Below are 12328 nucleotides of genomic sequence, written 5' to 3'. Positions count from 1 at the left end.
ATACTTGAGACCTTAGAACTTATATCTCAAGGTGGGTGGCGGTATTTATGTTGTAGATATCTATGGGCTCCAGTAACCACTTAACACCAGGTGGGCTCGTCCACCCATCTAAGCAATAAAAAAGGCCCTTCTGAGTAATAAATAAGTGGTTGCCGGTGTTCATTAAGACCTCATCGTGACCCACAACAACTTTCGTATGCTTCATGTGGCTTGGAATTGCTTTTAGAAGTGCACCGGATGTCTTTTTCTTAAAACCACGACGGCTTTCGGAGGTCCACTTTTTAGAGAAGGGTCATTTACATCTTCCACATAGACCGAGCGAAGTCCGTAAAGCACCGAAGCACTAAATCAAATCAAAAATTAAAAACACGTAATTTATTAAGCTCAGATAAGTTTTAGTTGAAAACATATTTCAACAAGCTTATGCATAATTTTGCCATAAATTGTATTATTTTGATATATCGCGCATTAGCTTCGACGAACGGAATATATCTATCTTTGGAATAACAGTTAAATGTATTCTGTGAGCATAGTTGAATGAACAAGGATAGTGTGGAGTCAGGTCGATGGTCCTGTGGTAAGTGACAATGAGTCATAAGTTCTCTTATCTTGAAACTGTGCGGCAGATAAGCATTGTAAGGAAATTGGCAACTAGCGCGTGCTCACGAACAACTTCTATGATATCTTGCCAGTTTCTGCCGCGACGGGCGTTCTAGTCTGAATGATAGGATAGCTGCTACAACAAAAGTGGTTGCTGTTGCTTATAGACATTGGCAATGCGGATTTTTTTTTCTACCTAGCTGAGAGCCTTGAGAGGCTATTTCAGCGTAACCTTAACTAGTAGGTGAGCTCACGGGGCTCAAACCTGACGACGTTGCTAACACGAACCCTAGCAAGAGCCGTGCTTCGCAGAATCTATCACCGGATTGGAAACGCGACCCACTGAGAAGATCCGGCGAGAAACTCAGTAGGCTGTGCCTGAGGGTGAATTTACTCGTCGAGCCCTTCGTCGCAAGCGACGGGTTCGACGAGGACGATGACCGGTGCTTGGGGTACATAAAAGCACCGTTAGTGGATCAGGAGGATCCGAAATGACTTGGGAAACTGTGCGGCAGAAAAGCATTGTAAGGAAATTGGCAATTAGCGCGTGGTCACGAACAACTTCTATGATATCTGCCAATTTCTGCCGCGAAGGGTGTTCCGGTCTGAATGATAGGATAGCTGTTACATCAAAAGTGAACGCTGTAGCTTATTGACATTGGCAATGCGGAGTGAAGTCACTGCAAACAGCAAAGGGTTCGTTTTTATGCAATACTTTACCAACAATCAATCCGTGAGCGCTCGTGAGCCTTCCACAGATTTGGCTTGAAGCTAAAAAGTTGCAATTAGTTAAAAAGTTGCAATTAGTTTCCACCATTCAACACTTTCGATACTCCACACGCATATGTTTTTCGGTGATGTATTTACATATTTATTATCAGACGATTTTTTTTATTAGTGAGCATCTGACGTGCAAGAATGTCCTTGGCATTGTGCTGCCCGGGAGGCCGTGTTCAAGGTCTCGAGCCGGGATGGGCATTAGTATTTAGTGAAGGATCTGCCCGTACCGAGCCAAAGTCGGAATCGGTACTGTTGACAAAACAATTTTTTTTCAAATCATATATTTCACATAATATCTTTTTTTCTTTCACTAGTTGCGTAGTTATTATTTTACTATACTTAACAGGTAAGTTGATTATGCGAACTCATTTAAGCTATTATAAATACAATATAAAATAAAAATAAAAAAACCTAATTAAGTAATTATTTTTTTTACCTACCTAAGCTGATAGCCTTGAGAGGCTATTTCAGCGTAACCTTAACTAGTAGGTGAGCTCACGGGGCTCAAACCGGAATGATGCTAAAACTGACCCTAGCAAGAGCAGTGCTTCGCAGAATTTACCACCGGATCGGAAACGCGGCCTACTGAGCAGATTCGGCGAGAAGCTCAGTGGTCTGTATCTATGGGTTAACTAATTAAAGTGACTTTAACGGAAGACTAATTAGTCTTTCGTGATTTGATACGTCAGGAATGATATGGTGACAATAAAAAACGCGAAACTAAGCCTTAACAGGAGGTGTTAACGCCTATATAGTAATAAATAGCTAGTAAGTTTTTTTACTGGTGGTAGAACCTCTTGTGAGTCCGCACGGGTAGGTACCACCACCCTGCCTATTTTTATCGTGAAGCAGTAGTGCGTTTCGGTTTGAAGGGTGGGGCAGCCATTGTAACTATACTGAGACCTTAGAACTTATATCTCAAGATGGGTGGCGCATTTACGTCGTAGATGTCTATGGGCTCTAGTAACCACTTCACATCAGATGGGCTGTGAGCCCGTCTACCCATCTAGCAATAAAAAAAAAAGTAATAGCCCCCTGGATTACATTACGGAGTCATTGAGGAAGACCGAAAGACGTATGGCACGGGGGACAGATGAGGAAGTCGGGGTGGTGAGGAGAATGTTGATGAGGATGAGGATCAATAGGAAGAATGGATTATCGAACATTACAGTGCAACAAAGGGGCTGAAGATGAAAAAAAAGAATGTAGCGGTAACTATCATACAACACAAGATATTTGACAGATGCCTGAATCTCGCTTACGACAATTACAAGATAAGGTTGCTTATATACAAGTTCTGAACAACATTCGGAGCGTCGGTCTACCGAGCAATATCACTCGCTCGGCGAAAGATCTTCCCTTCACCTTAAACCCAATAAATACATTAAATAAATACATTTTGCTGTGATTCTTCGTTAATCGCATATCTTGTACTTCACGAAACATATGAAATAGTTAAAGTGCCTTCAATAACGTGTTCGCTCTAATGTTTTTCCGGATTTGTTCTGCAAACGGTACCTGTCGTGTTGCGAATTCGCATGCCGGTCGGGTTGATGATCCGCGCGTTTATAAAAGAGTGATCTGACATGTTAAATTTCGCACTGTCGAGCCTTCGGCGGAAAGCAGAAGTACATAAAATCCTAGTTTAGATTTTAAACAATTGTGATTACTTTATTTATTTATATATTTTTTTCTAACGCTACTTTTGTGTTTTAATTATTTTGTGTTCGTCGCACACTGGTGAGTCAATTTTAATTTAGTTTAAAAAAAAACAAACGAAATACTGTGTTCTAAAATTTCTAAGAAAAATTCCACTAGACAATATTAGTGTGTAATTAAAACTTACTCATAGATTTTATGTATAGTTTTGATCGCAAAATCACCCCTCAATACCCCGACCTGGCTTTTGCGCAGGAGTCCGTCGTGGGGAGCGAAAGATCTATAGTTTTTATGATGTCGCTCAATCAATAATAATAAAGACGATATGTGCAAGAGGGGAGTGAGCGAAGAAATATTATATGATAGAGGAGTATGGAAGGAGAAAACATGTTGCGCCGACCCCACGTGACTGGGAGAAGGGCATGACAATGATGATACTTTTTTTTATTGCTTAGACGGGTGGACGAGTTCACAGCCCACCTGGTGTTAACTGGTCAGTGGAGCCCATAGACATCTACAACGTAAATGCGTCACCCACCTTGAGATGTGAGTTCTAAGGCCTCAGTATAGTTACATGATGTTTGATGAATAGTAAAACACGAAAATTGATAACGTGAAAATGGGACTTTGTAAGTCAAACGGGCTCAGCGTTAAGATATTGTTATTGTTAGTTATTATATAGCGGGGTGAAAGGGTTGGTTTATGCGACATTTTCACAACTTCACAGGAGACTCCTGTAAAGTTCATAATTTTGGAAAAAATATCATAACAAAAAAAACCTTCTTCAGCTATAGTAAGCTTAGTTGAAGTTCAATTAAAAACATCGAACTGTTGATACTGATCACTACATAGTTTAAAACAAAGTCGTTTTCTCTGTCCCTATATCTGTCTGTCCCTATGTATGCTTAAATCTTTAAAACTACGCAGCGGATTTTGATGCGGTTTTTTTTAATAAATAGAGTGATTGAAGAGGAAGGTTTATATGTATAATAACATCCATTAAATAGTGGAGAAATCAATAATAAATTACAGTTTCCGAAGCGGAGCTAGGGCGGCTCGCTAATACCAAATAAAACGCATCTGGCAGGGTGGTGGTACCTACCCGCGTGAACTCAGAAGAGGTCCCACCACCAGTGGAATTTATGCTATACTCCTATGGTTTCCGTTAGTTTTAGGACTTGATTAAAACCATTTTAACAATTTAATCTCGCCTGGTTTATTGTCTTTATATCGAGATGTGAAAAGCTATTTCGTCCAGCGGCCGGCTCCGGCTCCGCTCGGGTCTTTAACAAAAAATTTCAACGACATTTGACGTTGTTTTATTTTTTTAAATAAAGGAACACTTATTGAGACATAATTATAATAGTTAGACATATGCTGTCGCGACACTTTTTATAAATAATAATGTGCTGTACAAAGTCGTAGTACATTATTTTATACTATCATCAATAGTTTTCGCAGGGCACGCGATGTAAAGAATATTTTGGGTAATTTTTTTACACCGTGGGTTACATTATTGGTATTTTAGTAAGATTATAGCTTATGTCACTCGGGAATAGTGTAGCTTCTAAACAGTGAAAGATTTTTTCAAATCGGTTCAGTAGTTTCGGAGCCTATTCAATACAAACAAACAAACAAATCTTTCCTCTTAATAATATTAGTAAAGATGAGAGCCATTTAAAATGTTAAAATTTGGAAGAAATATTTTAACAAAAATCTTTTTCAGCTAATTAATTGAGTGGGGTAAACTTAATTGAAGTTCAATTATATTAAAAACATCGAAGTGTTGATGCTGATAATAAATAAAACGCATCTTTAATTACAAAGATAAATATAGCTTAAACTAAATACCCTTTCATCGCTCGATATGTTATTTCTATGTGCGAGAGATCATTGACTTCTAAAATACATACAAAAATTGGAAGACTGTTGTCTGTATCGATATTCAGACGCAAGTTACAGGTGATAGGACGGCTTCTTAGTCTGCATGGATAGGTGCCACCACCCTGCCTGTTTCTGCCTCAAAACAGTAATGCTTTTGAAGGGTGGGGCAGCCGTTGTACCCTAGAACCTACTTAGTACTCATGTCTCAATGTCTATGATATAATTTACGTTGTTAATGTCTACGGGTTCCCGTTACTATTCAGTAGCCAACAGATCTAAGTAATAAAAGAGAAACAAAAGCTTTTATAGGTTCACAAATATACAGTCGAACTGAGAATTGTTATTTGAAGTATTTTAAAAACACGTTAACAATGTTCGCGATTGACTTCCACGGTGAAGGAATAACATCGTGTAATAAAAACCAAACCCGCAAAATTATAATTCGCGTAATTACTGGTGGTAGGACGTCTTGTGAGTCCGCGCGGGTAGGTACTACCGCCCTGCCTATTTCTGCCGTGAAGCAGTAATGCGTTTCGGTTCGAAGGGTGGAGCAGCCGTTGTAAGTATACTTGAGACCTTAGAACTTATATCTCAAGGTGGGTGGCGCATCGTTGTAGATGTCTATGGGCTCCTAAAAAAGCTACTGTTTGATTAACCTTTGCGTATACAACAGACAAAACACTATATACAATATAAATTTTCCAGGTCTGCGAACATGGATAAAATTATTTCGAATTTAATATTGATATTAATGTGCGGAGGCCTCGTGATGTCTTACGACGAAATAGATGTGGAAGCTGACACAAACATCATGCTCAAAATATTGAGGGTAAGTCGATAATTGTACGGTTTTAAATCATATAATCATATATATAAATATATAAAAATGAATTGCTGTTCGTTAGTCTCGCTAAAACTCGAGAACGGCTGGACCGATTTGGCTAATTTTGGTCTTGAATTATTTGTGGAAGTCCAGGGAAGGTTTAAAAGGTAGATAATTATGAAAGTGCTCGGAATTAAATATTTATCTTTATTTTATACAAAAGTTTAGGTCTTTTATTTATCGATTGAGGCACTACGAGTCTGCCGGGTCAGCTAGTGTAAGATAAATAATGTTGAATTCGCTATTGTCGCTATTGAGATTGTCAGCGTTCTCGTGGTGCAAACCACCCATAGACACAGCCCACTGAGTTTCTCGTTAGATCTTCACAGTGGGTTGCGATTCCGATCCTTTGGTAGATTCAGCGAAGCACTGCCCTTGCTAGGGCTTGTATTAACAAGTCCTCCCAGGTTGAGATGCGTGAGCTCATCTACCAAGCTTAGTTGAAATGGTCCCTTAGACTGAGAAGAGACAGTATCTTCTCGGTGGTGGTTATGGGGCGATCTGATGCGGTGGAGGCTGGGCCAAAAGCTACCGTGACTCTAGCGCGCTGGTACCAGGAGGAAGGGAAGACGCAATGGCCACTGCAGTCCGCATCATTCCCGATCCTGCGGACAGAATGGAAAGCAGTCTACGTCGCCCCAAACACGTCATTTCGGATTCTCCCGATCCACTAACGGTGCTTTTAGGTACCTCAAGTACCGGTCATCGTTCTCGTCGAATCCGTCGCTTGCGACGAAGGGCTCGACGAGTAAATTAACCCTCAGACACAGCCCACTGAGTTTCTCGCCGGATCTTCTCAGTGGGTCGCGTTTCCGATCCGGTGGTACATTCTGCGAAGCACTGCTCTTGCTAGGGTTCGTGTTAGAAACGTCGTCAGGTTTGAGCCCCGTGACCTACTAGTTAAGGTTATGCTGATATAGCCCCTCAAGGCTCTCAGCTTAGGTAGGAAAAAAAAAAGTCCGCAATGCTGTCGTCGCTGCCATCACTGGACGTACTGTTAATGAGTAGCTCAGTCAGCAGTGTATCGCGTTCCGACCCGGCAGGCTGATTCTGATCCAGCGGGATATCGTTGTAGCTATTGATAGCGGGAGTTCCCCTGCTCTGTCCGGATTCTGACCTATGCAAGCGCCTAGTGGGTAGAGCCCTAAATTCCTTTTGGGTCCGCAGTCCAAAAAAAGCCCCTTAGTCTACCAACGATCAGGTAGGGAAAAGCTATTGAGGCCAATTGTGTCGGTTTTAATAAACCGTCAAAAACTTTTATCCGCTTTCGGTTCCAATGACTTTGGAGCTCCAAGCGCTTATAGTTCGGGCTGTGGAAACTGCCAACAGCGGCTATATCATTTCTATTTTATTGGAATTGTATTCTTGAATCATTTAAAGATTAATATGTAGCTAATAAGATTGGCAACTTGGTCGAACTAATCGATTCAAGTCGACGCCGATAAATTTTGTGTGTTAACAAAATGTTTTATTACACACTCTATAATAATATTTTCTAATTTTATATTAAACTAGCTGTACCCGTCCGCTTCGTTGGGCATTTAAAATTAACATTATTATTTCTCACCCCCACAAAGATTCTCATCATCAACGCCCCCGCAACTGGTGTAGGGAGTCCAACACTCATATAAATATTAGGCTATCCATTAAGTACATGTATTTTCTACATGGATACCAAGTTTCAAGTCAATCGAATGCACGGTTCAGTAGTTATAACGGAACATCCGTAAAAACCATTGTAGATTTATATATTAGGATAGATTTATTTTAAAAAAATTTTCTAGGTAACATTGAATTTTTTTTACAAAAAATTACAATCACACAGATAATATTGAATCGACCATAATTGTTTGTCTCTTTCAGCTCAAGTTAGGTTTATTAGTATTAAAATTCACAGTTTTTCAAATCTATTGAATATGTTCACAGGACATGGCGAATCAAACAAAAGCTGATACTTTGAACTTGCCAGCGAACGCCACCTCTATCCGAGAGAACATCACCGATACCTTTAGGTAATGTGGAATATTAATTTCTTTAGCGCAACCAATGACTTGGCTGTGTGGTGTCGGCGTGGAACAGCATCAGCCCATCTCCTTTCTTGGAAGAGATTTAAAAGAGAATTTGGCAATAGCGTACCTGTGTACTATGATCGCCAATCTGCTATGAATGGTGTTAAGGTATAAGTTCTCAGATGTGGGGACCGCCATGCCTTTTTCCGGCTCGAAGAATTTTGACTGACACGGCGGTGCAGAAGTTAGCGTCCCTGACTGTTGTAGGGTCGTGGATTCGATTCCCACATTGGGCAGGCATTAGTGTGACGAACATATTTCTTGGCTCCTTGTCTGGATGTTTATTAACTATATAATATATAAATTAACGTCCGTCTGGTGTAGTGGTAAGTGACATGGTCACTACACAAGGGGGTCGCGGGTTCGAATCCCGCCAAGGGAAGATATTTGTATGATAAATATAAATGTATTTTCCAGGGTTATGGATGTATATTAAATATATGTATGTGTATAATAAAAATCTTACATTTATTTCCGTTATCTGGTACCTGTAACACAAGTTCTTTACGAACTTATCACGGGACCACTTAACGTGGCGTGATTGTTAGTAAAATATTTATTTATTTATATTTATATATGTCAATATTTAAACGTATATGTAAAAATAAGAATATCAATTAAAATAAGCCATGACTGAAATGTCTTAGTTACCAGGTCATAAAATCCCTTAAAAAATACTGTATATGTCAGTCACTGGTGCCCATAGCACAGGGTATCCTAATTTAGGGCCGGATGACCGTGCATGATTTGTTCCCAGTTATTTATTTATTTGTTCCATTACTGGGCCTTCAACGCATATGTGTTGTGGGAAGATTCAGCAGATTTGGGATATTAGGCCCATAGTATTAGTTATTTTCCTACCTATTCTAGTAACCTCGAGGGGTTATTCTAGATTCACCGAGCTAGTAGATGAGCTCACGGGTCTCAAACCGGGAGTATTGCTAACACTGGCCCTAGCAAGAGCAGTGCTTCGCAGAATCTACCACCGGATCGGAAACGCGACCCACTGAGAAGATCTGGCGAGAAAATCAGTGGGCATTCGTTGATTATTAACCAGACACACCCTCTAAAATCCTTGGCCTTAGATTCAACGAAACTTTTATTAATTACAGTTGCGAGAACCGTACCTATGGTTATTATGCTGACATTGACAATGACTGTCAAGTGTTCCACGTGTGTCTACCGACTCAGACCCCGTCTGGACGAGCCGTCACTTACAGATACAGTTTTATTTGTCCATCCGAAACTGTGTTCAATCAGGTATGGGGATCTATATGAGATTTAGTGACAAGAATTACCTACTTATTTTTGTTTATTGCTTAGATGGGTGGATGAGCTCACAGCCCACCTGGTGTTAAGTGGCTACCGTAGCCCATAGACATCTACAACGTAAATGCCGCCACCCACCTTGAGATAATAGTTCTAAGACTTCAGTATAGTTACAACGGCTGCCCCACACTTCAAACCGAAGCGCATTACTGCTTCACGGCAGAAATAGGCAGGGTGGTGGTACTTACCCGTGTGGACTCACAAGAGGTCCTACCACCAGTAAGCATGGTAAGGCGTTTTGTAAGCCCGTACGGGTAGGTACCGCCATCCTGCTTATACCGCTCAGGTTCCAAGGGTTTGACGGCCCTTATGCTATCTTATAGAGACTTTAACTGTCCAAGCGGCATTCACATTGTGCTGTCCACGGACTACTATGACCATATAGCACCAGACGGGCCGTGAGCTCCTTCATATATGCATTAGTAAGTTAAGATTTCATGGCTTCAGATTTGGCGCGTCTGATAATTACCTTAAGGTCCGTCACTTGCAACCAATAACACGAATAACGTTCAAAAATAATTTTAACAGCATATTTCACGGGAGCAGTTTAACTTAAGATAAGCAAAAAGGTATCTAAAGAACACAGTCAGGAAGCTGTTTATTGTTATCTAAGACGAAAGAGTTTTCGACTTACTTTATCTTCATTCTAAATGTGTCTTTCGAACGATGTCCTTACGTGTTTATGAATTATAAAACTACTCAAACTCAAAACTACACAAACTTATTAGCCAAGATCACTATAATGGACATTTTTTAAGGTGGTAAGCTTATCTTATATTGCGAGCCAATAGTGCTTTTGAGGACTATTGAACATTGCCTTGGTAGCAAATCGGTGTGGATTGGAAGAGACCTATGTCCAGCAGTGGACGACCGTGGGCTGGTGATGATGATTGGTAGCAGAGCTGCTTCTGAGTTCATCCGTCTCATGGCAAGCCCAATGCAACCCTCACCACATGATCTTCGTCGCGTCTCATGATATGGCCATACCATCTAAGGCGATTTCCGTCATTTTGTCTGTGATTAATCCGACTTTTCATGTACTAAATAAACTAAATTTCCTATCCAATTTCCATTTTCAGGAAGTTCTAACTTGCACCAGACCCAGAGACGCGATCGAATGCGAGGATTCTGTGTTATATTACGATCTAAACGAGGAAATAGGGAAGGTGCCGAACAAAACTGAAGAGCAGCCGCCTGTCAACGCCCAACAACCAACGAAAACCAGCAGTCAACAGAAGGAAACCGAAACCTTACCTGCTACCAACCAGAGGAGGACACCGAACAAACGGAAACAGAGCCTGATCATTGAAAGCCTCATGAAAGAGGTCGTCAACGATGACTTGAGACAGAAGCTAATTGAATTCGCTGAGCAGCACACTGATGATATACCAGATAGTCCAGAAATACCTGAGGAACTCGGGCTTGAGGAAGGAGCAGCTGTTTCTGATGAAGAAGCCGAGGGGCCGATAGCTTTGGAGCGACGAGTGGGCAGAAAACTGAACCGAGGCAGTTTCAGGTTTAGGGCTGACGCTTGAGTCGATTGGTGGACATAATGCTGATGGATTATCAAAGGACAACTCTCCAAATACCACTCGGCTGTGGCCAATTAATGGGTTATATGTGTGACGCAGATGGCTACCAATAACATCCAAAAATCGTAGCAACGGATCTTTTTTTTTTTAAATTATGGGACTTAATGGCAATCTACAATTTGTTGAAGACCGGGTAAAGTGGAGGAGTTTAAGTATGAATGCGGATTCTGGCATTACAACGGGAAAACGTTAGAGAGAAGAAGAATGGGATTCAATGGCAACAATAATTAGTTATCTCTGCTTACTTCAAAGTCAAAGCTGGGCCTTTTCATACGTGCCATAAGCGAATCCTAGAGTACTTCGGACACATCACCAGAAAAGACAAAGACAATCTTGAAAAAGTGGTGGTTACTGGCAAAGCGAAAGGACAAAGATCTGGTTGGTTGACAAGGCAGGGTTGGTCTGATCAGATCCGCCCTACCCTAAATTCTAACCTGTACAATGCTCTCTAAGTAGTCGAAGACCGGACGAGATGGTACAACATCGCGAGGGCGATATTCATGGATGTAGGTTGTCATGAACCTCATAAGTGAGGAGCACGATTGGAACAAGAAGATTTCATAGATTTGTCATTTTTCAAATAAGATCCACAATATTTCTAGGTAGCGCGGTGTTGACTCTGCGTCCGTAAGCAATTGTACACCAGAACCCATTCGTTGGACCACTGTGATGAACCTTTGAAGACATTAGCTTGTGTTACTGTCATTGATACTGCAAGTTCATTTAGCGGATATGTGCCAATTTCTCTTAGTAATAATTTTATTGTATAATTTACTTTTATTGAGTAGCCGGGTGCGTCTTTTGTGATTTTGTAAATAGAAATTTTCGAATTGTTTCCACGAGGAGAAATAAAACTTTGAATGATAGTTTTGTTGTTATTTGAGTCAAAGAGTGGGCAAACGTAGTGACTTACTTAGTTTCTATTGAGTAGGTCAGGCTAATAAGTCTTTTAAGGTCTAAGAATCGAAGAGAATAAAGCATTAGAGAACCAAGACACTCTTCTTTATTAGAAACTGCATCGTGAACTTAACAAAACTCAGCAGAACGCATCTCCATTGCGTGTGACGTCATTTGAGGCCACAATTTACGACGAAGTACAAATCTATGATAAGTTAGACACGACATTAAATTTTAATTTATATTAAAATTTAATTGAAATTAAAAGATAGATTCATGTTATTCAAACATCTACACTTTCCTATATGGCCCAAGAGCCCGCGACAGCCAGACCTTCGTTATTTTATAAAAGCTGAAAGTTTCTCTGTGTATGTCTCCAACACAGGTAAGAACGACCCGCGATTATAGAGTTCCGATTGTGGTTACTTGGGCAGGTAACAGGCAGTAAAGGTATATAAAATAGTACCTTAAATTCGTTAAAGTATAAAGGTTTTTTTTTTAATATTTACTCCAGAATATCTTTAGAAATCACGATATCCGTTGCCGGACACTTTTTCCAGTTGTTACCCCCTGCCAGACACCCTTAAACTTTAATAAATTTTAATTATACTTTCGTTATACTATAAAAGCTAAAT

General features: G+C 40.4%; 1 protein-coding gene across 1 annotated transcript; it reads left to right on the top strand.

The window, feature by feature from the left end:
- Positions 1 to 2981: 2981 nt before the first annotated feature.
- Positions 2982 to 11662, top strand: LOC114252671 (uncharacterized). Its single transcript, XM_028187249.2, has 5 exons — positions 2982 to 3120; positions 5629 to 5752; positions 7733 to 7818; positions 8988 to 9135; positions 10284 to 11662. Exons 2-5 carry the CDS (start codon positions 5639 to 5641, stop codon positions 10737 to 10739), a joined length of 804 nt encoding a protein of 267 aa, XP_028043050.2. The 5' UTR covers positions 2982 to 3120; positions 5629 to 5638; the 3' UTR covers positions 10740 to 11662.
- Positions 11663 to 12328: the final 666 nt, after the last annotated feature.

The sequence above is a fragment of the Bombyx mandarina genome, chromosome 02, assembly GCF_030267445.1.
Source record: "Bombyx mandarina strain Sakado chromosome 02, ASM3026744v2".
In the NCBI taxonomy this organism is placed as follows: domain Eukaryota; kingdom Metazoa; phylum Arthropoda; class Insecta; order Lepidoptera; family Bombycidae; genus Bombyx; species Bombyx mandarina.
Note: the sequence above shows the minus strand (reverse complement) of the source record. Positions and strands in the feature narration are given on the sequence as shown.